Source organism: Drosophila ficusphila, unplaced genomic scaffold, assembly GCF_018152265.1.
Source record: "Drosophila ficusphila isolate 14025-0441.05 unplaced genomic scaffold, ASM1815226v1 contig_636, whole genome shotgun sequence".
Classification (NCBI taxonomy): Eukaryota; Metazoa; Arthropoda; class Insecta; order Diptera; family Drosophilidae; genus Drosophila; species Drosophila ficusphila.
In genome coordinates, this window is record NW_025064569.1 from 1466502 (window position 1) to 1491372 (window position 24871).

General features: G+C 44.2%; 8 protein-coding genes across 14 annotated transcripts; 5 read left to right on the forward strand and 3 right to left on the reverse strand.

Moving 5' to 3' along the window:
- Positions 1-1077: 1077 nt before the first annotated feature.
- LOC108093434 (protein RCC2 homolog) lies at positions 1078-4138 on the forward strand. Its single transcript, XM_017193494.2, is given in 6 exon segments — positions 1078-1189; positions 1899-2011; positions 2014-2297; positions 2353-2934; positions 2997-3362; positions 3364-4138. Coding segments are annotated over 5 exon segments (1461 nt in total). The 5' UTR covers positions 1078-1189; positions 1899-1953; the 3' UTR covers positions 3535-4138.
- An 805-nt stretch (positions 4139-4943) lies between these two features.
- On the forward strand, positions 4944-13061 carry LOC108093436 (5-hydroxytryptamine receptor). The gene is given in 6 exon segments (XM_017193499.2): positions 4944-6160; positions 9032-9623; positions 9837-10513; positions 11349-11358; positions 11360-11603; positions 11668-13061. Coding segments are annotated over 5 exon segments (1644 nt in total). The 5' UTR covers positions 4944-6160; positions 9032-9164; the 3' UTR covers positions 11922-13061.
- A 1460-nt stretch (positions 13062-14521) lies between these two features.
- Positions 14522-15368, forward strand: LOC108093409. The gene is made up of 2 exons (XM_017193446.2): positions 14522-15036; positions 15097-15368. Exons 1-2 carry the CDS (start codon positions 14966-14968, stop codon positions 15254-15256), a joined length of 231 nt encoding a protein of 76 aa, XP_017048935.1. The 5' UTR covers positions 14522-14965; the 3' UTR covers positions 15257-15368.
- Positions 15277-17183, reverse strand: LOC108093405 (NADH dehydrogenase [ubiquinone] flavoprotein 1, mitochondrial). The gene is made up of 4 exons (XM_017193436.2): positions 17077-17183; positions 16503-16859; positions 15614-16448; positions 15277-15551 (listed from the first exon to the last, which is right to left on the reverse strand). Exons 1-4 carry the CDS (start codon positions 17120-17122, stop codon positions 15365-15367), a joined length of 1425 nt encoding a protein of 474 aa, XP_017048925.1. The 5' UTR covers positions 17123-17183; the 3' UTR covers positions 15277-15364.
- A 470-nt stretch (positions 17184-17653) lies between these two features.
- Positions 17654-18285, forward strand: LOC108093408 (E3 ubiquitin-protein ligase PPP1R11). The gene is made up of 2 exons (XM_017193445.2): positions 17654-17936; positions 17992-18285. Exons 1-2 carry the CDS (start codon positions 17735-17737, stop codon positions 18246-18248), a joined length of 459 nt encoding a protein of 152 aa, XP_017048934.1. The 5' UTR covers positions 17654-17734; the 3' UTR covers positions 18249-18285.
- Positions 18215-20869, reverse strand: LOC108093404 (F-box/WD repeat-containing protein 5). 2 transcript variants are annotated; one of them, XM_043208726.1, is made up of 4 exons: positions 20779-20869; positions 19982-20482; positions 18502-19926; positions 18215-18446 (listed from the first exon to the last, which is right to left on the reverse strand). In XM_043208726.1, exons 2-4 carry the CDS (start codon positions 20441-20443, stop codon positions 18363-18365), a joined length of 1971 nt encoding a protein of 656 aa, XP_043064661.1. In that variant the 5' UTR covers positions 20444-20482; positions 20779-20869; the 3' UTR covers positions 18215-18362. The 2 variants fall into 2 exon arrangements, with proteins under 2 accessions (XP_043064661.1, XP_017048923.2); XM_017193434.2 differs by having other exon boundaries at positions 20747-20861.
- Positions 20808-23123, forward strand: LOC108093406. Of its 5 annotated transcripts, none has more exons than XM_017193439.1 (4): positions 20808-20904; positions 21527-21788; positions 21842-22705; positions 22759-23123. In XM_017193439.1, exons 2-4 carry the CDS (start codon positions 21760-21762, stop codon positions 23039-23041), a joined length of 1176 nt encoding a protein of 391 aa, XP_017048928.1. In that variant the 5' UTR covers positions 20808-20904; positions 21527-21759; the 3' UTR covers positions 23042-23123. The 5 variants fall into 5 exon arrangements, with proteins under 5 accessions (XP_017048928.1, XP_017048926.1, XP_017048927.1 ...); XM_017193437.2 differs by lacking the exon at positions 20808-20904 and adding an exon at positions 20918-21228 and having other exon boundaries at positions 21298-21788; XM_017193438.2 differs by lacking the exon at positions 20808-20904 and adding an exon at positions 20918-21050.
- Positions 23074-24839, reverse strand: LOC108093407 (farnesol dehydrogenase). 2 transcript variants are annotated; one of them, XM_017193443.2, is made up of 2 exons: positions 23714-24801; positions 23074-23474 (listed from the first exon to the last, which is right to left on the reverse strand). In XM_017193443.2, exons 1-2 carry the CDS (start codon positions 24425-24427, stop codon positions 23433-23435), a joined length of 756 nt encoding a protein of 251 aa, XP_017048932.1. In that variant the 5' UTR covers positions 24428-24801; the 3' UTR covers positions 23074-23432. The 2 variants fall into 2 exon arrangements, with proteins under 2 accessions (XP_017048932.1, XP_017048931.1); XM_017193442.2 differs by having other exon boundaries at positions 23347-24615; positions 24715-24839.
- Between the last annotated feature and the right edge of the window lie 32 nt (positions 24840-24871).

The window sequence follows — 24871 nt, forward strand, 5'->3', positions numbered from 1 at the left end:
TAGTCAGCGTTTATCATACAAATAAAGCGTTTATCATACAAAGTTTAAGTTTGTCAAACTTATTGATTTTCTGCAAGTTTTAGAAGATTTGCTGGTTGTTATCATAAAAGTCGGTAATGCCGACGATGTTGGGTACTTTGGTTCAACCGTTTAACATAAGAGGTCCTGGATAATTTGTAATTGTGCTACAAATTTTTAGCCTTTTTATAGACAGACTAGCCCAACAAATTTAGGCAACGTAAAATATCTTAAATTTTCCTAATAAAAAGTTTTGGCATCCCGCAATCTGCTCAAATCTCGTATCAACATCTTTTAAAGAGGGTCTTTAACTTTTACATGAATACGTGTTTTCAAATTTCTATGTAATGTTTTAAGCAAGGGCGTCGCCAGGGGGCGAGGGGGCAGCTGCTGCCCCCCCTAGAGATTTCAAACTCCTTTTTATTTTATTTTTCTAATAAATGTTATAACCCATTTACAAGTTTTTTAGGCTACATTTCATTTTGAAAAAATTAGGTATCCTTGGTAAAATTTAAACAATATAACCATTCTTTTCTATCGAACGAGAAATGTATGAATTGTAGTAGGTAAAGTCAACTTGCCCCCCCCCCTACGCCATCGGCTGGCGACGCCCTTGGAATTAATACCCAACAGCAAGGTTAATTCAAAAATAATTTTATATAACTAACTAGCATAAACTTGCAATGCATATTCAAAATGTTATAAAATGTTTAAGTCAAATCCTTTAAAGGTGTTAGTGCTTTAAGGAATTGTATCAACAACCAACATATAATTTTATACAAAAATAATTTTTTTTTTAATTTCTCAACATTGCAAGAACAAATTCTATAAAAATTTATGTTCCAAAAATAATTCATTGCTTTTTTAAATCTATTTTACTTTTGAAACTTATTGTTGAAGGCTGTTGCTAATTTTATGCACATATCGATTAAAGTACATAAGAATTTGTTGTATGTATCTCGATCAGAAAACGATCTTGGCATCTATCGTCAGAAGTTAGTGTTGAAGAGTTTTCGAGGTTTTAGGGAAAAATATCGCCTTTCTAAATTTCTGGAAACATCGATATAAACCAACAAAAATCGATTTGGTTCCAGCTCTAATTCACTGTAACCTAACGTTGTTTGTTGTTTGTAATTCGGCTGCGAAAGGAAAAAAAACCTCACCAAGAACTGTAAGTTCTGCCGCTTTATAATAGAGTCGTCGTCACTTCTTCCCTGTTAATTGTTGAATGTGACAAAATAGCATTAAACTCTTTGTTTCATTGAAGCCTTGTCGTGTCTTTGTGTTTGTAAAGTGACGCTATCATTTTAAAGCTGATTTTTCGCCGGACATTTAGCCTTTCTTATAACTGCGGCTTGCTATTTTCCAACTGTGAAAACAGTTAATCAGTTAAAGTATTTTTGCATTGCAGTATTAATATCTTTTCAAAGATCATTCATCACAGGCAAAAAATATCCGCTTTACCTGATGGCGTCGCTTGCTGCGGCATTCATTTTGTTTCTTTGCAAAAAAGAACCACCACACAAGCACAGGGTCACACAGACGCGGGCACGCCACACATACTCTACCAAACGAGAGAGAGCGGCTTTCTGGCCATTGTTACGTTTATGGGAAGCTGATTTAATGAAAACTCGAAATTCGTTCCATGTATTTTTTAAACTAAATATAATTTAATATCAGTTCCAAAGATAGCTATCCCTCGGTATGTTGCGTTAAGTTTTTTTTTTTTAATTTAAGCGTGTTGCCGGTGTTTTGATTTTGCGTATTCGACAATTCATGAAATTCACAGCATAAACACAGTATCTGTTACGCTCTGCTGCTTGCGATTTCTGGTTCTGGTTTTTAGGGCCCAACTCATCTTCTACCCTGTTTCCTTCCAGCCGTGTAGAGAGATTCCACCCAGTCCAGTCCAGAAGCAACCCGAGTAGCGAGAAAATGTCGGCCAAACGCAAGGCAGGTGGCAACGGAGCCGGACCCAACAAGCGGCGCCCGAAGAAAAAGAGTCTGACTACGAGGACGAGTTCAGCGATGAGTCCGACGATGAAGGTGTGCACCAGCAGGCGGCGGTCGCCAACCAAATGGAGGTACTCATCCCACACGATGACCACGACCCGCCAAGCAAGCTGCCTGAAGACTTGTTGGCCACGCTGGAGAAGACCCCGGGCCAAATGCTGCTCGCGGGCATGGTGACCTGGGACCTGACCGGAAAGCGGGACCGCAAGAACGTCGCGAAGGTGCGCCCGAACTTATACAGTTTTCACCGGTTCACGGACGAGAAGGTAAGATATCCCTTTTCCCCGTATAAACACTGTTCTAAGTACTTCTTCCTCGCAGTATCGGTATGTGGCTAGCGGTCCTAGTGCCGCTCACACCATTGTCATCAACATGGATCGCAAGGCTCTCGGCTTCGGACGCAATCCCAGCGGACAGCTTGGTCTCAGCCAGGATATCAAGTTGGCGGAGAAGCCCACGCTCATTCCAGCCCTAGAGCACTTGAACGTGGTGCAGGCTGCTGTCGGCCGGCACCACACTCTTTTTCTCACCGACACGGGCACAGTGTACGCCTGCGGTGAGAACAAGTCCGGCCAGTGCGGTGTGGGCAATACACACGCCAACATCTACTCGCCTACGCCGATTAACTACCGAGGGCCGCCCATTATCCGAATTGGGTGTGGGGCTGAGTTTTCAGTCATACTGGACATCAAGGGCAGCCTACACACGTTTGGGCTGCCGGAGTACGGCCAGCTGGGCCACAACACGGACGCCAAGTACTTTGTGAACGCCAACAAGCTATCATTCCACTTTGAGACTTCGCCCAAAAAGGTGGTGCTGTACATAGAGAAGAGCAAGGAGGGTCATGTGACACCAGTCGATGGTGTGCAGATCGTTGACTTTGCATGTGGCAACAATCACACGGTAAGATGGCCTTTGATATTTAGTTGTGCGGTATAACACGGACACCATTTTTTTTGTTAAAGGTTGCCATCGACTCAAAGAAGCGCGTCTACAGCTGGGGATTTGGAGGTTTTGGGCGCCTCGGCCACGCCGAACCCAAAGACGAGATGGTACCGCGACTCATGAAATTTTTCGATACCCAGGGTCGGGGTGGGCGCAGTGTGTACTGCGGCTCAACTTTCAGTCTGATCGTAAACGAGCTGGGCCTGCTCTTCCTGTTTGGTCAGAATAAGAAAACAGGCGAGGCAAATATGTACCCGAAGCCTGTTCAGGATCTTTCCGGCTGGAACATTACCGATATTGGCTGTGCCAACACATCAATTATGATTTCGGCAGACGACACACTGATCGCCTGGGGCGCATCGCCCACGTTCGGAGAACTGGGCATCGGGGGAGTTCCAGAAGTCTTCGACGGTGCCTAAGGAGGTGCCAAAATTGGACAACATTAAAATACCTCAGGTGACTATGGGCTACTCGCACACGGCGCTGCTTGTGGACACTAGCCACGAGGCCACTAAGCAGAAATACGAGAAAATGCCCGAGTACACAATCGATGATTAGGTTGCGAACAACTTTTCCGCAAGCAATCAAGTGCTGCTACAAACAAGTATACCGCTGCCAACAACAATACTGCTCCACATAGGAAACCCTGAGAACTGATCATCGAAACTCTGCTGCTACTTATTGAAAGTGAAACTAAAAAAAATCAGCAAATTGTAAGCTATAAGTTAAAAGTTCATTTATACGCTAAACTCGCTATCTACATACTATACGATAATCTCAAAATAAGGAAAAAAAAATATTTTGTTTCCAAACACTTATTTATTTTTGTAACAGATCCGATTCCCTCCTCAACCTATTCCCTTGTTTTTATAATTTATTGTCGCCCACCTTTAGGCTTACTCCAGATTTTACAAAACGTATGATTAACCAGTTTTATTTTAAAATGTACACAGTATTCTGGATTCATTTCGAACAGAGTGAACAAAAGCAAACCACAAACTACAAAACACGTAAATTAACGAACTAAGCGCATAGGTTACATATAAAAAGTATACCATGGAACAAATCCAATACCAGTTGCAACTATTAACTAGTACATCATGCATTTTAATCATATACAAATGAATATTTAAATAAAAAGAATGTTAGTACTTAGATAAAAGAAGTCTATAATTTATCTATACATTTCGTGGCTTACTTAGTACCTAGCGGGAAATGGGAACTTCGCTGAAATTTACGAATTTATCAAGCTTGATACTTACAACACATGAAGTTGGCCGTGTTTATCATAAAATAATCGTTATGCCTACGAGTATTGTTTTGATGAGAGCCCTTGATTCACTTTGCAGTTTTGAAAGCAAGCTGTTGATAACTGAGGCGTCGTTAATTGCGCTACAAATTATAACTGTGGGGGACATTTCTATACCTTTGCAGAGGGTATTATAACTTTAGTCAGAAGTTTGCAACGCAGTGTCTGAGCCTCCTCGACCTTGATCAACACCACCATTTGACTCGATCTAGACGTGTCCGTTTGTCCATTTGTCTGTTTCTATGTAAACGAATCTATCAGTTTTAAAGCTCTCTCGATGAAACTTTACCAAAAATTGTATAGTTATGTTAAGTCGAAACGTGCCGGATCAGACACAAGAAAAGAAAATATTTTTTTTTTTTTTGAGCTTTATCTTTATTTAATGAATCTTCTCTTGAAGAGACTTACAATAAGAATTAAAATCTTAACCTATACTATATATTATTATTTTATATTATTCATTATTATTTATTTGCTATATCATGTTTTTAATTGGTCGACAACCCTCAATTGGGCAGGAGTGGGCGGTCGTTGCGAAAAGAATATAAAACCAAAAAAATTCATATAAAATTTATAGAACAAACTTATACAATTTTTAAATATAGAGTTTTCTAAAAACTCTTGAATTTGGAATTTAATTTCGTGAACATCCGACGACTATTTCACTGAACAATTAGTGAAAATATGGAAAGCCTTTTTGCATTTTGCTCAATATCTGTGATACATATATGCAAGGGTTTTTATATAAGCTTCGGTTCGCCAAAGCTAGCTTCCGTTCTTGTTTTAATTTTTTTTTGTTAAAGATCTGTTTTTTTGCTTTTTCAAAAGTGAAAATTGGTGAGACAGACAACATTAAAATTAAAATTAAGTTTTACATTTCGGTGTGTGAATTGGTTGCTAAACAAGCCACTCATTGAAATAATCATCTGCTTGTTATTTGATGACAGCTTATGTAAGTCATACAGCTGTTTATTTTTACAGTATTTAAACTTTGAATCAGTCTAAAACTAAAGACATAATGATTCTTAAAAGGACGTACACTATCTTATCTAATAAGAGCGAAAACCTTCGGCTGGCAGGAGATGTCATGATGAAACAGTTTCCGATTCTGCAGCTTATGGTTACAAATGCCTTTTGAAGGTATGTGGGCTAAAAGGACGTTTGACTGTAGCTTGGAGCTTGTACGGGGTATCTCAAATCGAATTGCGACTAAGGAATTAGCCGGAGTGGGTGTTCTGTGAGGCGAAGGGTTGTTTTGACGGTATCCCTCGATTTCTGACCTATGCCGCCAGTCCAGCCTTGCTTCCTGATGTCCTGCCGATTGAAAGCGAAAGTCAGTGTGCTGAAAGCTCCGGTGCAAAGCTCTCTCAGCTCGCTCGCACTCGAGGTCTCTTAACTTCAGAGTGCGACTCTGGGGCCGGAGCTCCCGCGGACTTTTTCCTGGCAGTCTTCCGCGTGGTCCTGTCGAGTAATGTGCTCCGCCGAGGAACAGTCCCTGCACGTCGCGCCTTGATTTTGTTTTACCTTTTTTTGGCCCCCCTCCCAACACCTATACAAACAAACATCAGCCGCACCAACACACACTTACACACACACATTTGACAATATCAACAACACATTTTGAAGATGTCGTCGGCCAGCGTTTTTTAAGAGTTTTTACAAGTGTTTGAACCATTCCACCCAACATCCGAGATACACATTTGCCATACTTGATGCACTGAGACGACGGCGCAGCAACCGAATAAACAAAACAGCCCTAACTGTAAATTACAGTGCCTTCGATAAAACAAAGCAGCAACAACACCGCATCCGCAGTCCCAGGGAGAAGCAGGATCAGCCCCAAAAGCAACACTATATTTCGTTAAGCAATACTCGGTATGTTATTACGTATACGCGGTGGTGGGCGAATCATTGTTTATACGTATGTATGTGTGTGTATGTACGTGGATGCCTGTTTTAGAATTCGTTTGAGTGTACAAGTGTCTGCACCATCACTTTTGACTTTGTCATGCAACGCGCTTCTTTGAACGGTAATTATGACGGTGTCCTCTTCTACGGAGCCTCTGTAACGGTCACTTTTGTGGCTTTTGGATGTGGGTGTGGGTGTGTGCGTGTGCCTGGGTGAGCTCCCGCCCACTGCTACGTTTACCAGTTCCCCGCCGTGCGTGGCTGAAGCTGATAGACGCAGGCCAAGAAACTAATTAGAAAGCGCCCCGCCTAAAATCCATTCCTCAAAACGAGCCACAAATGAGTCGGGAATTTCATAGAGGGGCTATAAATTCCATGTACAATTTTTCTCCTCCGCGCAGATACAAAGACTTGTTTGTTTGCCATTGTGGTGGTCACGAATGAGCCAGCGAACAAGAAGCCCGGACAAGGACCCCCGACCCCGAGGCCCCTGACCATCCGCCTCCTAATACGAATACAAAAGCTGCTGAAATCAATAAAGACAGACAAAAAGCTACGGGCGGCTGACGTTGAAGCCAAAAGAAAGGAAGGCGGAGGGATGTGTATCCAGTGCTTCGGCCAAGACAGGACTCCCGGCTGCGTGAGTCTGTGTATCTGCATGTGCCACATTAAGTCACCTGTGGAGGACACTTTTCATATCGGCAGCAACACAATGGCAAATCTCGTCATCATCTCTTCCTTTCGCTCACCTCGTTGGCTGCTCTGGCGGCCTTTCTCCTCCTTCTGCCACCCCCTTTCGCCTTTTAGCCAGGCTTTTGTCACCTTTTGCGCTTGTTGCTGACGCTTGAGTGACGTAAATTAATACATACACATTTTACTGCCAATAAGGCCAGTCCGGATCGACGAAAACTTTTAGCTAGCTAACACAAAAAGTAGGATGCCATTGGCATCTTTCATCAAAAAATTCATTGAGTAAAAAATGTATGAATCATGCTTCTAAACGATTTCATTTTTTGAGAGAGCTGGCTTACGAAAAAATAAAGACTTAAGCGTGTATAAAGCAAAAGTTTTCCAAATATTAAAAAAAAATCGTTTTACCACCTTACAAAAATAGCTTTTCGTTTTTTTTTAATAATAATGGTCCGTCCTTAATATTTTTGTTACAAGTTGTAGCAAAAAAAGGAATAAGTCATTCGAATAAAGTTGATTTTGATTGTATGTTAAATTTGATTTTATTATATATTCTAAATTCTTCAAAAAACTCTATATTCCAAAAAACAGGCTTGTTTTAGTTTTTGTTACATAAGTTTTATTTAGTTTTTTTAAATTCTCATATACGATATAGTCCAATTTTCATAACATTTATTTCGAAATTCCTGGCTGGATGACTGGATAACTGCGATATAATTTTTTTTTATTTTATTCTATCTTTCCTATGGGTGCTCTATGATATAGGCCAGCTCCTTTACTACGCTGCAATCTAAGATTGCTTTTTTACCCGATACATCTATAGTCTACTGGGACTAATAAAGCCATTTTACTGGCTTTGGTTCTAAGTCCAGAAGTGTAAAGCTTTGGCTTGATTCCATTCTTTTTGATTCGAGTGAAACAATTGACTGTTTATCAAGCTCCTTTGAAAGGACAATTTTTAAGCTTGATAGTGTACAGCCGTACAATTAGTACTGTCCGGACAAGGCCTTCTTGTTGGGGTTTTCCGCGCAATCAAGCAGTTTTGCGGAAGCACTTTTGATGGGACTTAACGTCAGTAGCAGCCGAGTACCAGTGGAGTGCGCTAAGGGGATTCGGACAAAAAACAATATTATTAAGCCTTGCAGGCTTTGTTGTATAAATGCAGGTTTACTAAAAATTAAATTAAAAGTAAGCATATAAAAAAACGTATAGCAAAGAAAGTCTTTCATTGTCACATTTTCTGTTTTACCCATGAAGATTCAATGTAAATACCCACTTAAAAACAAACTAAGTTATTATTAAACCTTAGCTAAAAATAATTTAGATATCTTTATAAAGGGCACTTTTAAAAACAATTGTCACTTCGCATATATAATTGGGTAGTTTTCTGTTTTTTGTAGAATCTAGCTTAGACTGTAAGTTCATTGGTTTATCAGACTAGTCCGATTTTTGCTAAACTGGTCACCATAAATTAGTTAATTTAATATGCTATTTGAATCATAGTTGTTTTTATCTACAAGTTTTTTAAGTTTTATATAACATAATCGAAGGATAATAATTAGTACTTGCTACTGGAAAAGACAAAAGAAACAGGAAAAATTATCTTTTTTTAAAACAGAAACTTTAACTATATGGGAATTTTATTGTGTTGAGGTTTATTTTGAAGTCACGATTTTTGTCGAACACATTATGCACTTTGGTTCTGCAAGTAAAAAAAAGGTGACCGCAAAACGGTAAACTCAATTCAGTTTTGGCTGGGGACCTCCCCAAAAATATTCGAAGCTTTCACCCATGACTCAGAGAATCAGAGAAGGAAACTGGAAGGAGAGACGAGCCTTGGGTTGTTTGTCGAGTGCACAAAGTGCAAGGTTGCGTAGCCATTCATTCCGCATTTGGTGGCAGTGGGTGGCAGTGGGTGGCAGTGGATGGCGGGCGGAAGGAAGCGCATCAGTAATCTCTAAGTGCGCCCTGTTCGCATCCGAGCTTGTATCTGGTTGCATAAGAGTCAGGGTCAGCGGGAGCAGGGAAGTGGGACGGCGACTCGTGTGTGCGTGCTTGTGTGGGCGGGTGTCCTTGTTGGCAGACAAAAAGACTGATGATGATGGCTTTTGTTGCTCTGCTACCTTTTTGTCGCACGCCGCTTGGCAGTTCTTTAGTATGAAATGAGGCGACCAGACAAACGCGTCGCCATCGAAGATCGCCCAAATCGAGTTCGGACCAGGGCACGGCTACATCCAGAAGCATCGGAGTCGGGGACGGGTTTTGGCGCGGAGTCGGAAGCATGAACCGGGACAGCCTGCAGCAGTGGTGGGAGAACTCGTACCGGCGGCACCACCAGGAGCCTGGCCTCGACCTGGACCCCGCGGCGCCGCTCCACCCGCTCCAGGAGCCCGATCCCGACCAGCTGCCCTCGGAGCAGGACTTCGACTACGGCAACTTCAGCCTGGGCAACCCGTACGACCTGGACGCGGAGCACTCCATCTCCCCGCTGACGCTGCTGCTCCTGGCGGTCAGCTACGGCTTGGTGGTCTTCGGCGGCGTTGTGGGCAACTCCACCCTGGTGCTGACCCTCTGCTCGGCCTCCTCGGTGCGCCTGCGCAACCCTCTGCTCCTGGCCGTCTGCATCGCCGACCTGCTGGTCACCGGCATCTCCGCCCCGGTCACGCTCCTCAACCTCGCGATGAACCGCCGGACGCGCTCGCTGCCGCTGGTGTTGTGCAAGGTCATCCACTACATCCAGGTGAGTGCGTTCTCGACAAGGATGTTCCAACCCAGCTAGATACGCTCACCCAGGTCCAGTCGATCTGGCGCAACTAGAGTAAAAGCGTTCTACGAGTACAATAACAATAATTTAGAGACTTGGAATTGAGTTAAAGAAGCGAACAAGCTGACTTTCTCTTCCATACAGTAGACAAGGAAGCTGCACTAACCCATCTCCATCCATCTCCGCCAGGTCATGCCCGTGGCAGCCAGCACCATATCGTTTTTCATGCTCTCCCTCGACCGCTACGCCACCGTGAAGCATCCGCGACTGGCCCAGCTGCGCCAGCGCCGCTACCTGCACGTCTCGCTGGCCCTGCTCTCCTGGCTGGCCTCGGCGGCCATCAGCACCCCGTTCCTGTTTGCCTACAAGATCATCGCCAAGTCGATGGTGGTCAAGGGCGGCGTGCCGACGGGCACCACGCCGAGCCCGGTCCGCATCAGCTGCACCTCCGACCTGGGCGCCAGCGCCATGTTCATGTCCTTCATCCTCTTCCACACGGTCGCCGTGTTCGTGCTGCCCGGCCTGGGAGTGCTGCTCAACCACTACGGCGTGCGCCGCAAGCTCTGCGCCCTCTCGCTGACCGCCCGCGCCGCCCACGGGGAGCTGCCCCTGCCCATCCCCATCCTGCGGCGGCAGACTCACATGGTAATCGTGACGGGCTGCCCCAACGCCCAGCAGGCAGCCTGCGGGGGCGCCACCACCGCCGACGACACCTCCAACGGAAACGGCACTGCCGCTGGCGGTGGTCCTATGGCCGTCAGTCCGGGGGACATCCAGCTGCACACCCTGCAGCCGCGGCAGCCGGGATCCGTCGGCTCAGCCCTCGAGCCTGGCTCCTACCGTTCCAGCAATCCCATATCGCCCAGGTGAGTGACGTGCAAGGTGCATCCCCTTTAGTGCCCCAAAATGTACCTGAGAACCTATTGAAACTTAACTTAAGTTTTGTGCATTGAAATAAGCAAGGAAACAAGATTTTTATGATCCCTTCGAAGCAGTTTAATTTAATAAGTCAAGCTAAACAAGAGGAAAGAAGCCCTAAACGTACATTACGAGTGTACTCAAAAAAATCCATAGTAAAATAATGCTTCGGAGATCCGAAGCTTATAAGAGTATGCACTTGCAGTAAGACCTTAAACGTAGAAAATATGTTTTCCTATCTTAAGTTTGATCCTTAGAAAGTCAGCGATCAGTTAATTTCTAGTTTTGCGATTTCTGCCCTGATTTTCTAATTTTTTTACGACTCGAATTTTATAAAAATAACCTTGGAATATGTATCTAGTATAATCGTAAAAAATGTCGAGCAAATTAATTTTCTTTGATTTCTCCGATTGTTTCGTGAACTTCAATTTGAAATTCGGGATTAGTTGGAAAACTCTATATTATACAAAATCATGCTTGTATAACGCAAAACAACGATGTTATAATTTTGGCCCATTAGTTTTGTACAGGTTTTCAGATTTTTATTATGGCAACTATTAATAAAGTAGTCCGATTTTTATAAAAAATTTTTTCTTAATTTAATCGTCGAGATTTGATTTGATTATTCATCATCATTCGATGACTGTTATCTCCAAAACACTTTATGTAAAGGTTGTAGATGGATTAAATCCGTTAGTTACTGGCTCATCTCCAAGAGGCATTTCCCATTTCAAATACTAATAATTACTAATAAATAAAATTGGAATTTTCGAATCGATTCAGGGCCATGAGGGGAGATTCGCGCCCACTCGCAGCGCCAGCGCATCAACCGGGCGGGAAGGGGGCCGGCCACTCCCGGAATTCCGTTGCCGCAGACCTCCACCCTTCGGTCGCGCAGGCACCTGGCCAACATGCTCATCGCCTCCGCGCTGATCTTCATTGCCTGCTGGGCGCCGCACGTCTTCTGCGTCCTCTACAAGAGCCTCGGCAGCAAGCAGCACTGCAGCCAGACCTCCGTCTACTTCAGCCTCCTGCTGGGTGAGTCCACTTGGCGCGACCACTGTCCAATCACCACTGACCACTCCGAACCGCTCCCTTGCAGGCTACTTCTACTCGGCTATTAGCCCGGTGATCTACTGGGCGCTCAACCACAACTCGCTTCGACAATCTCCCTGCGCGCCCATCATCCGCCTGCGCTCCATGCAGAACTTCCTGAGGTCGCGCTTCCGGACGCACACCGCCCCGCCGCCTCCCTCGTCCACCAACGAGGCGGCCCTGGGGGCCTTCAATCCCAAGCTGATCAAGCTGACACCGAAACAGTATAGAGCTCAGGCCTCTTCGCATTATCTCTACTAGTGTGATACTAAACTAAACTTGATATACATATATACACATTTATACACGCATATATAATATATTTTTTACCTACGCCCTCCCAATCCCTTCTCCCCAAGCCCTCAAATCTCCGAAGCATCGACGTTTCGGAACCCCAAAACCAGAACCGAACTCCGACCCCGAACTCGAGCCCAACCAAACGGAACTATCTAGATGTTTTCCAAAAGCTCTGCGCAACTAGTTGGCGTTACCTGTGGCGAAACTCGGAATATACCTATATGCTACATGATTAGAGTACATTGCAGTGTTGGCTAACGCTTATTTACACAATGTTGTGCACCTGAAGCAACGCAATAGGGACAACTGAGTCCTGTCGCTACTCTTGCCTGTAACGAGAAAAACTGGTAACGAAAAACGAAAAAAAAAAAACGTAAAAAGAAAACCCTTTTAGTGACTTGTTCGAATTGTTGTTTAGTCTTTTAAGCTGAAATATTGTACTATGTTCCTTCTCATAGATAAGCAATAAGAGAACGCTTTAAGCCAAGTTAAACAAACAAAAACGAATCAAACTAAAAAACGATCTAAAACTTTTAACGATTTAAACCTAAACTCGAATACATACCTAACAAAACATACATAATTATATATACCAGTATATACATATAACATGTGCAAAAGTAAAAATGAATGTAAATGTGAGCAAAAACAAAATGATACAAATTAGTATTGTATACATATTCTTCGACTTAATTCTTTATACACTTTTTCTAACAATTTTTAAAATCGTTCAGTAAACTGAACACGGTGTGTAACGCAATTCCAGCTCCAGAAGCAGAGATCCCGCGGACCTTTTCCAGTTCAGAAATAAGAACCACCTAAATGATCAGACTCAGGATCGGGTTTCATTTTACTCATTTCGGTGGCCACCATTTTCTTTTTTACTAACTTTATACATGCTCTCCTGCAAGCGACTATCTTTTTTTTTTGTTTCGAAAACTATAAATCTTTCTCAAAGCCATCTAAAGCAGCAGCAGTTGTTATCGCCTTAGATTTAGTGGCTATATACTTTAAGCTATCTTTAAATAATCATTGTTTTGTACTTTACAGAATCGTCATCGAAAAGAGAAACTATAAAAACTATACAAATATGCTAAATAGTAAGTCATTGTTTTATTTTATGTATCGATGCTCGGGTTGCTCAGAAACTCCCTTCAGGGTTATAAACAAGTAGGGACTGTATAGTCGAAAATTTTCAACATAATTACATATTTTGTGAGTGTGTAAACAATATAAACAACTAGTAGATTCGGAGATCATAAACTTCTCAAATTAATTATGACAGTTTTTAGCTGCTTTAATATTTGTATACCCTTGCAAAGGGTATTATAATTACAGTCAGAAGTTTGCAACCCAGTGAAAGAGACAGCTCTGACCCCATAAAGTATATATATTTTCCATCTAAATCGAACTAGACGTGTACATCTGTCCGTCTGTTTTGCTTCTATGAAACTTTACCAAAAGTTGTGTAGTTATTGCACGCAGTATATAAGTCTAAATGGACCGGATCGGGCAACTATAATGGATAGCTCTCAAAAAAGGGATTACACATATTGAACCTCTTTACTTTTTCGATATTGAGTTTTTTTTTTAATTTTGAATTTAATTTTACTAAAATCGGATAACTTATTCATATATGGGAATCATGGGAACTTTTGACCATGATTTTTTCAGTATCAAGTTTTTTAACTTGCCTGGAATCATGAAGATTGAAAAAACCATAAAAAGGTATGGGACAAAATTATTCAATCGTTTTTATACCCTTGCAGAGCAAAGGGTATTATAATTTCAGTCAAAAGTTTGCAACGCAGTGAAGGAGACACCTCAGACCCCATAAAGTATATATATTCTTGATCAGCATCACGATCAGAATCCAAATATGTATGTACGTCTGTCTGTCTGTCCGTCTGTCCGTTTCTCTTCAAACTAGTCTCTCAGTTTTAAAGCTATCTTGCTGAAACTTTACCAAAAGTCGGAACGAGCCGGATCGGCCGACTATATCGGATAGCTCCAATACGAGAGAACGAAATAAAAAATTCTCAGGCAGCTGTTTTTGATCGGATCGACATGATTTCTTCCAGATGGCATTTTCTAACTGCTATTGAATTTCGGATTAAATTTTATCAAAATCAGATAACTCTATTATATATCATAGCTCCCATAAAAGAGATCAAAATATATACATATATATAAATAATGGAAAAAAAATTATAACGTCGTTGTTTTTAATCCCACGAGCATGATTTTTGGAACATCAAGTTTTTTAAATACTCTTAAATCGAGAAAAAAAATTTCATAAAAATCAGAGAACTATATCATATAGCTGCCAGATCGAAAAATCTATATAGAAATAACGGAAATAAAATGATTACCTCGTTGTTTTTCATCAGACAATCATGATTTTTGGAATATAGAGTTTTCTAATGAGTCTTGAGTTTCAAATTAAATTTCATCAAAATCGGACGACTATATTATATAGCTGTCGTATAAACAATATGGAAAATGAATAGAAGAATCGTCATAGCTTCGATGTTGTTTAGCCTTTGAGTATTTTGTATGACATATTTAATGACTGCAAGGGTATATAAGCTTTGGCTTGTTTTCTTGTTTTATTATAAAATTACCTTAATAAAGCCTTAATGAATTTTACTCGACATTTGTGATGACTGCAAGGGTATAAAAGCTACGGCAAGCCGAAGCTAGCTTCTTTTCTCGTTTAAACATCAGACAAAGATGCGCTATGAAATCGTGTGTTCTTTTAAGCTTAATGATATTTAAATTATAATTGCTTTATGAAACGGCATTCTGGCTTGATTGCCAGCCGATTTTGCATTAATTATTCATAAGTGGGAATTTAAATGACTAAAAACCCATGGTTGCATAATGCTCGCACGACGAATAAGCCGGCTTTAGAAGTGTTCTGCTCATATAACATTACAGCTTCTGACTAGTCGGACGTTGGTCGTTGCTCATTTTAGCTCTCAGAATAAAATCTTTAGAAATTTGAAATGTTTTACAAAACGCTGGTGCTTTGTTTGGCTTTTCTTGTTCTCATCCCGGAAAATGGATTTGCCAGGGAGTAGGAAAAATCCAACCCATCAAACCTAGATTTTTCACTTTAATGTGTGATTATTTCCAGATATCAGTTTATACCCGCTCGATGTGACGAACAGGTAAGCGTCGAGCATAAAATCGGTGGTTCGTTAAGCATATGCACGTTTCCACCGAAACACCAAGCGCCAAATTCAGAAGACATTCAGGCGGTGATCAAACACATTCAAAGTTTGAAATTGAATTGAAACACTCAGAACACGAATAGTTACAACGTTTAGAGAACTATACATTTTATATGCATCAAGTCGCGCTCGGGTTAATGAAATTAATAAAATTAGCTATAACTTTGTATCTTAATTGCTGGCACGCTGTGCATGCAGTTGCATACGTTTCTCGATCTCGGGCCGGAAGTGACGGATAAGGCCCTGGACTGGCCAGGCAGCACCGTCTCCAAGCGCGCAAATAGTGTGTCCCTCAATTTGTTTGGAAATCTCCCACAGCATGTCAATCTCAGAGGGTTGCGCGTCACCTTTGACAAATCTATAGCGCCAATAAGAAGTAGATAGTTAAAGTTGGTTACACAATATGCATAGAGGACTTACCGAGTCATGATCTTGTTCATCCAGCCGATTCCCTCTCGGCAGGGGGTGCACTGTCCACAGCTCTCATGCTTATAAAAGGATATAAGCCTAGCAATGGCTTTAATCACATCCGTCGACTTGTCCATGACGATGATAGCCGCAGTGCCCAACGATGTCTGCGCTGCAATTAGGCCGTCGAAATCCATGATGACGTCGTCACACACGTTTTTAGGTATGATGGGGGTGGATGAGCCGCCAGGAATCACGCCCAGCAGATTGTCCCATCCGCCAGTAACGCCTCCGCAGTGGCGCTCGATGAGCTCCTTAAGCGGGATTGACATTTCTTCCTCCACTGTGCACGGCCTGTTCACATGGCCCGAAATGTTGAAAAGCTTTGTGCCCGAGTTACGGGTGCGACCAAAGCTGGCAAACCATGTGCCACCACGACGACAAATGCTCGGAGCTACGGCTACAGTCTCCACATTGGTGACTGTGGTCGGGCAGCCGAAAACGCCGACGTCGGCGGGGAATGGCGGCTTCAAACGTGGCTTTCCTTGTTTTCCTTCCAGCGATTCGATCAAAGCCGTCTCCTCGCCGCAAATGTAAGCCCCAGCGCCTCTATGCATGAAGACATCGAAATCGTATCCAGTTCCACAGGCGTTCTTGCCAATAAGACCGGCCTGGTAGGCTTCGGCAATGGCCAATTGCATGTTGGATGCCTCGTTGTAGAACTCGCCCCGAATGTAGATGTAGGCGGCCTGGGCGCCCATTGCCCGGCCAGCAATTAGACAGCCCTCCACCAGCTTGTGTGGATCGTGGCGCATGATCTCGCGATCCTTGCAGGTGCCAGGCTCTCCTACGGGTAAAGCATATTAATTCAGTGGCCCAAAACACCTTTTCCATTGCTTACCTTCATCGGCATTCACCACCAAGTACTTGGGGCGTCCATCGCCGGGCTTGTTCATAAAGGACCACTTCATGCCGCTGGGGAAGCCAGCACCTCCACGGCCTCGCAGACCCGACGTCTTGATCTCGTTGACAATCCAGTCCGGACCCTTTAGCACAATCTCTTTAGTCTTGTACCAGTCGCCCCGCTTCAGGGCTCCCTTCAGCCTCCAGTCGTGTCGTCCATATAGATTGGTAAAGATGCGATCCTCGTCCGCCAGAGGACCGAACTTGGTCTTAGTTTGTGGAGGTGGAGTGCCTGGGGGTGGCGCCTGGTTGCTCTGGAACCTCTGCAGCTGCAGGCTAGCCGGGAGTGCCGCCCCTGCAACAAACCAGCAAGGCAAATCAATAAATTGCGCAGAGCACTGGGCAGCATTTGTTTTGCTTTACGCAAAAATTACATAATTTGATGGCAAGGAAATCGATTGTTTTGAGGGCTCGAAGCCACTAAGGCAGTTGACAGATTCATTGATAACAAGCTTGAGTTACTATTAAGCAACTAACTGAAGGTCACTAGTGAATTTTCAGCGTTTATTTACCTATATGCGGCTTTGTTAACAAATTAAATCGCACAATCGCAGCCATTTTCGGAACGACTAAATGACAGCTGAAGAGTGACTTTTGTTAGCGGCGTTACCAGACCAGCAACATAATCTGTGGACTACATTTACCAGGGGTATTCGTGCAAGCAATCAGCAGTGGTTGCTCAATCGGCTAACAGTGACTTTCAGATATTTGCTTCTTAAAAACGTTTTCATGAATCTAATTTATTTTTAAATTTATTAAAAAAAATTGACCGACCCGTAAAGCAAAATACTAATGGTGTTATTCCAAACAAAATGTAAAAATAACAATCCATTATTTTATTAAAGCTCTTGTAATCTATGCTTAAATACTGAATTTATCTAATATAAGATATCTTTTTTTTTTATATATTTAAAATAAAGTACTGCCAAATAATGTTTAAAAAATATCGTCTTGCCCGTTTTTTTTAGTTTTTAATTAATGTGAACAAGTGTGAAATAAACAGCCTTTTTAATCTCCTACTTAGCAGTCAGTGTATTATCATAATCGTCTTACCGTATGGTGAATACAGTCTATTTTGCCCCGAATAAGCAGGCCTAGTGTAACCGGTACTAATATTTAGTTTAGCCTATACGTTCACACTAATTTATCTGTTATTTGTTTTGGTAAAAAATGGCCCAAAAGCAGAATAATGAGGCAACCAATGGGACAACTACTCAATTGGTTGACGAGCTAGACGCCGGTACTCCATCGGAGACTGCTCGGACCACTCCCACACTGCAACTGCGCTTGGAGCATCCGCGCGAAGAACGCCGGGTGGTTTTTCATGATGGGGTCATAGACAACGAGCATTTGAACCGCAAGAAGTCCAAGTGTAAGCCATTTTTACACTCCAATAGACATTCGTTGACTTGACTTACTTTTGCTAGGTTGCTGCATATACAAAAAACCACTGGCATTCGACGAGAGTTCCTCGGAAGACGATGAGGATTGCGAACACTGTTTTGGGCACCCTGAGAAGCGAAAGAGGAACGCAAAGCACAGCCACGCAGAGGGGCAACCGGAAGGACCATCGACATCCGCGCAGGCTGGCGACCCCACTCCCCCTCCAGCGGAGCCTGTTGAATCGCCTTCCGATCAAAAACCACCTACTCAAGATGTGGACATAACGCGCACTCCAATTTAAATACGCATAATTATAAACGTTAACAATACGGAACCAACTAGACAGCACTTAAATTTACGCACAATGACAATTCGGGCAGTAAGAACATCTAAGGGACTCGAAAGCGTTGGATACTTAGACCTTAGGCTTGAGCTCAAATGATTCGCTCACGTTGTTGGGTATGTTGAATTCCTTTGCCTTTGCCCTGGAGCGCCAGACCTGTGCAGAATTACTTACATTTAGGGCTAAAACAATGAAGTGTTTCGCTGCTTACCTTGATCGTGTAATCATCACTAGTGGTTACCAGCATTTCCGAGTCGCGCGGATTAAAGGCCACACTGTTAACCACGTCCGAATGCCGAAATTTGGCCAGGCTTATGCCATAGTATCGGTCCCAGAGGTAAGCGTGTTGGTCTTCCGCACCACTAGCCACATACTCTTCGCAAACGTCCAGGAAAATAAAAAAACATTCGGTGCTGGGCGTATAGGCCTTGTGGGCGCGCAGCATATTGCCCACCCGCTTCAGGGTCATCAGGTCAATCACATGTATGTCGATCTCTTGAGCGATCGGTGGCGGCTCTAGAGGGTTAGTGATCACGTAGTTCTTAGGCCATGGACGCGTATTGACGTACAAGTATCGGTGATCCGGGCTTAGAGCCATGCCGATGATGTGTCCATGCAGATCTATCACCTTGTCCACCTTATCGAATCTGTCTTTTACTGACTCATAGTCCCACCAATCCGGATCGGTGCGCGGCGTCTGCTGCTGTTTCTGCTCTGCGGCGCGCTTTGCAGCAATTCTTTCCTTCAAGGACGGGCCTGGGTCCAGCTTCTTGGGAAAGAATACGTTACGTATGCGCTTAAATCCGATTTGGTGGGGCGTAAATGTTTTGGAGCCCGTGGAAAAAATGAGATATTTCGGCATGCTGTTCTCCATTTCGTCGAGTTCCTCATGTATGTCCATTGATTCGTACTCGTCTTCTTCGTCTTCGTTAGGCTCGTTAGCGGAGGCCACTGCTTTTCTGTATTCCTCCAAGTAGTGAATAGTGGCGTCCCCAGGCCGCGTCCTGGAACGGCGCTCGCTGATGTCCGGCAAGTAGTTCTCCTCGGGGGTGGCACTCCTTGTGCGTCGAAGACTTGCCGCATGAGATACGGGATTCCCGCTAGCCTGGGAGCTAGATCCCTGATCGCTATCCTGTGGGAAGAGAGGCGCACTGAGGCCCTCTCCCTCATCAAACCCTCCTAGTGGATCGTTACTCTCGTCCAGCCAAGGACATCTGGCTACCATAATGGCTCGTACCGAACTGGCATTACGATTGTAGAACTTATAGAGCTGGCTCATAATTGGCACATGCTCGGAGTCGATCTCCTGATTGGCCTTGTTAAGCCACAGAACCGATGTGCTCACTAGGTGCGCCAGCCAGTGCAGGTCGCCCGAGATCAAATATTGATCGCTAAACCAGGTGCCAAAAATGTCATACGGACGGTTGACCACCCGGCAGCGTAGGTGAGACTCATTTGCGCCGAGATAGAATACCGCAATCTCCCCGGAAGTGGACTGCGGCGAGCCAAAGTGGACACCGGAGACCAGTAGCAAGGTATCGCTCTGATTGAACTGCGAGTATTGGGAGTATTTCCAGCTAAACTGCTTCATGTTGTGCGCATACTTCTCCGTACATGGATGCTGTGAGTTCCAGATCTGCAAGATATTGTGGATAAGGAATTTCGCTATGAGGTTAGCGATGTGGACTCACTATGACATAGCCGTCCTTCGAGCATGTGGCAAACATTTCGCCGTTGTGAGCGAAGCTTACATGCAGCACTTGGTGCGTGTGACCGTGGTTGTTTTCCGCAGTAGGCTCCAGGCGCTGCGCCTGGACGAAGGGTATGTGCATGGACAGGCGCTGGTACTCTGACCTCCAGCTCTCGGCTCCCGGCTTCAGCGGAATGCTCGGGGATGCCCTGAAGTGCTCCTGGAACTTGTGGCGCCACAGCAGGTCGTCCTTGGCAACACAGTGCCACCTGCGACAGCAGCGGCTTGCACTGAGCAGATCGACTACGCTTAGCCGCTCGAAGATCATAAGAAGAGCCGGCTCTGGCAGGGCCCACCAGCCGAACGGATCTGTGCCGGAAGAGCCCTCGTCGCTCTCCTCGTCCTGTGCTGGCGATGCATTGCCATCCCCTATAAGTCGGGCCTTTTTGAAGGTCACTTCCATCGGAATTTTAAGTTAGAGCTTCTTCCGCTCACTTCGGCGCTGGAAAATTAGTGTTAAATAGCTAATGTACCTTGGGGTTACACCAGATTCGGCCCACTTTGTTTCTGCGGACTCTAACATGAATATAACTTTCTCTCTTATTGTTATTGTTATCGTTTAGCTTTGCAACGGCCAACACAGAACAGCTGTTGAAAAAATTCGTCCACTTTTTGACATTTGGTATCGACATTTAGTCAGCTGATGGTTATCGAAAAACAAGTGGTCGCGCAAGAAACGAAAGAAAGGGCATCAACATAAAGATACCTTTTGTTTGGTTTTTTTCAAATAACAATCACCTAATAACTGACTGGGATTTTTATATATTTGTATCCATGTAGTTTTGAGAATTTTCTCTTTTATTAAAAATGCTTTACAAAAGCAGTCGACCCCCACCAGGCAAAGCCAAAACAGACTAGCGCCTGGTAGCTATCGATATCGAAACAAAACACACTTAATGTTTACATAAGCAAATGCATTGTTATGGCCACAAATACTTTAATTAACTGATGCATATACACTTTTTTTAACGACTCGGGTCAATTCCGTACGGTAAATGTATCTTGCCAAAGTACTGAGTCTAGTTAATAAAGCTAACATTCAAACTCATGTACAAAAATTGTTCGTCACAGATATTTTCTCAGAATATCACGTTTGTACATTTTTTTCGGTTTTTTAAAATTGCTTTAGCAAACAATTTACGTGTATAGCTGACTAACAAAAAAAGATTCTCGGTCCCTTAAACAAAGGTCAGATGCAAAGTAAAAAAAATTTAATTAAAAAAACTACAAATCTAATATTCTGAATTACTTTTTAAGGCTATTCAACAAATTGTTGCTCACCGGCCTCTATAGTACAATTTGTCGAAAGTTTTACAAATTAATTGGATTACCCTGAACCGATTGATAATCTTTGCATATGCATAAATTACTATGGCATTCGACGACAGAAAACTCCGTTCTGATCGGATCTTAATAGCAAATGTTCATTTTTGTGGCGATATAAAAATAGTTTCCTTCCAATCCCCCCACGGGGTCTCTTCGGCAGGGACGTCCGCATAATGACTCAATATACTTTTACTGCGATTAATAAACTACGAACATCCCGAAAAGAAGCCATAGCGCCAGTAGAGCCGTCAATGAATGAGAAGCAAAGATATACATAATGCTGTTGAGCAATTCACCACCTCAGTGTAAAGCAATGTAAACAATTCAGGTAACAACGGAAACAATTAAACTAGTGTATCAGCTATCGAAATCGGTCAGCCCAAAGATTTAAAAATGCCAGGTTGTCTGCGCAGTTCCAGGAAGTGAGTTTTCCCAAATAGAAATCCAGTCGCAAACCGACCTCCTGTCTTCACAGCATTTGGCAGATACTTCGCCACTACAGGACGCCACTACTTGGCGGATCAGGGTCTTACACCAATCCAGTGGTGATTGCGGCTGCCGTAAGGACACCGAGTGGTCCCTTCCGGGCAGAGGAGCTGAGGCTCGCGGGCTTGGTTGTGGACGAACTGGTCAAGCGAACCAGCGCGCCACGCGAGGAGTATAAAAAGTTGATCCTCTGCTCCTCCCTCAAGACTCCGGCTGCAGAGTGCAGGGAGCAGCTCTCTAGCGTGGCCACGGAGCTGGGTCTTCGATGCGAAACGCTGGCCTTGCAGGATGACGTCTGTTCCATCAGCGGCCTGCAGATGACGCTGGACTGTTTGCAGCGCGGGGCAGACCAGTGCATCATTACGGGCGATATTCGCGCCCAGGTCGTCCAACCGGAGCACGGCCTGCTGGCCAATGAACTCATGCCCGTGCTGCAGCCCAGGACGCGTGAACGTACTGCAGCGCCTGAGCCGGCTCCTACCCTGGGAGCTGCCGCACTCGCCTGGACCACCCTGGAGACCGCCCAACGCCTCCACCTACAACCGCTCGCACTTCTGCGAGAGTTCGCTATTGAACAGGACCACGAACAAACAATGAATCGCCTCGAGGGGAGGCAGCCGATCGCACCCAGCGATATCCACACCTGGGTCATGGTATCGGGTACGCAGCAGGCCATCCCGGAGAGCATTCTTGCGGAGCTATACGCCAACCGCCTGTGCAGGCACGACTTCAAGCAGGTCACAGCCAGCCACCTGCTCACGCACCTGGTTCATTCTCTTCCCACTGGCGGACTGGGCTGCGCCTTTATGGGCATGCAGGATGGTCGCTCCATGGTGATGGTTCTCGAAAAGCTGTGCGTCTTGACGTGGCTTGTTGTGCTCTGTTTGACCAGCTCTCGTCTTTCAGGGTGCCCAGCGTCGATCTGGCGGAGGGACTCCCGTTGCTTACTCTGTACACCAGGGAACCGTGTCCCCTGTGCGACGAGATAGTGCACCGCCTGGAGGAGGGCTATGCAGGCCGCTACCGTCTGGAGAAGGTTTACATCGACCGCAAGGAGAACGTTCGGTTCCTGCGCCTCTTCAGGCACGACATTCCTGTTCTGTTCTTCAACGGCCAGTTCCTTTGCATGCACCGGTTGAACGAAGAAGCGCTTGTAGAGCGACTTGATGCATTAACACGATCATGTTGAAAATCGCTGAACAGATAAAAATAACACGTGCATTTGTACATACATAGCTGTCGCACAGAGAAATTTCAGTCAGCCCATTGAATGGAACTGTTTTATTTCACTTGCCTTATTTAAATTTCCTCATATCGTTTTAAATTCAAATTTGACCTTGAAAGTCGATAGAATTTCTAGAATTTTAGAAAGAAATTTCGAATAGGGCTCTTTTCACATTTTGAATAACTTTACCAGCATGCATAGTACTATACATAATTAAAAGCAGTACAGGTGTGGGACAAAGGATAACATATAGTCTACAACCAAACTTCTGAATTATATGGATTCCGTTTTAATTGTGTTTATCAGGTGAAAGAAAAAAGGTATATACCTACATCCGGCATTAACTGCACAACGTTCAAAAGATTTCACCCATTGGCTTGATAGTTATTTCGTGAACCTGTAGAAAGAGAACCGAATTTATTAGCAAATTTGCATTTGATTACGGAGGGAAGCTATCGTCGGCAACCCGAAGTTTTATTACTATCCTGCGGGTTAAAAGCTATCTAACGACTTTTCTACGCACAAAATAACAACGAGAATCGGAAAAACTAACATGACATTATCAACTTGCTGTTAAGTTGAATATATGACTTAAATTTTAGTACGCTTTTCAAGGGAATACTCGTATCTATGTACCTGTACGTGAGGAGGAGTTCGCAGGGCGTACATCACAGCGTCCGCAATGTTCGCGGGATCCAGCCTGGCCATGTCCTTCACGTAGAAGTGGATCTCCTCTGGAAAGATGTTCGTGTTCACCGCGCCAGGACATATGCCGGTCACCCTGATTTTGTTTGAGTGCAGCTGGAACTCCTGGCGGTAGGTCTCCGTGATAGCCGTGATGGCGAACTTCGTCGCCGGATAGATGTTGAACGAGGGCAGCACGTCGATGAAGTTGAGCACCTGGTGGCCGGCGATGCTGTTTATTATGAGCACGTGGCCCTCGCCGCCCCGACGCTTCATGTTGTTAAAAGCCTCGCGGGTGCACCAGATCACTCCCATCACGTTGGTGTCGATGACCTCCCTCAGCTTCCTGGTGTTGCCCGGCGTGACCAGTTCCGTCTCGCGAGTTATGCCAGCATTGTTCAGCAGCACGTCGGCGCCCTCGAGCTCCCTCTCGATCCACTCAAAGGAGCTGATCACCTGCTCCTCCTTGGATACATCGCACCGCCGCGGAATGAAGTTGGCCTGCAGACGCGGTGGCAGACTCTCCCTGAGCTCCTTTAGCTTGGCCTCTCGGCGCGCCAGTCCCACCACCCGTAGTCCAGCCACGACCATCGCCCGTGCACAAGCAGCTCCTATGCCACCGCTGGCGCCCGTGACCACAGCTAGTTTGTTCTGCCAGCGCTCCATGTCGCCGAGTGAATGAAAAGCTGATGCAAGCCGAAGTCCGGCATCGGGAATCGCCGTAGCGCTTGCGGGGCTTCATGCTTCGAAAATGAGGTTAATCTCTAACGGTCAAATGTGTTGACCGGCGAGTTTGGCCTACGCCAAAACTCAGCTTGTTAAATGTGAATATTTGTTGAACTAGGTGTATTTCCCTAAGATAACATATTTGAATAAAAAACTTCAGTAAGATATACTAAAAAATTATAGAAACTTATAGCTTCATAGAATGCTGGCATATTCATAGAGCTCACCACAACAGTATTTCTTGTATAATGAGAAAAATAATATAGAACACGACACAACATGCAAAACAGTGAAGGTAATAGGTGACAAAACTGGTTTCGAAAAAAACATTGTCATGAACGATTTGAAATACATACATATTTTGATTTAAACTTAAAGCGTACA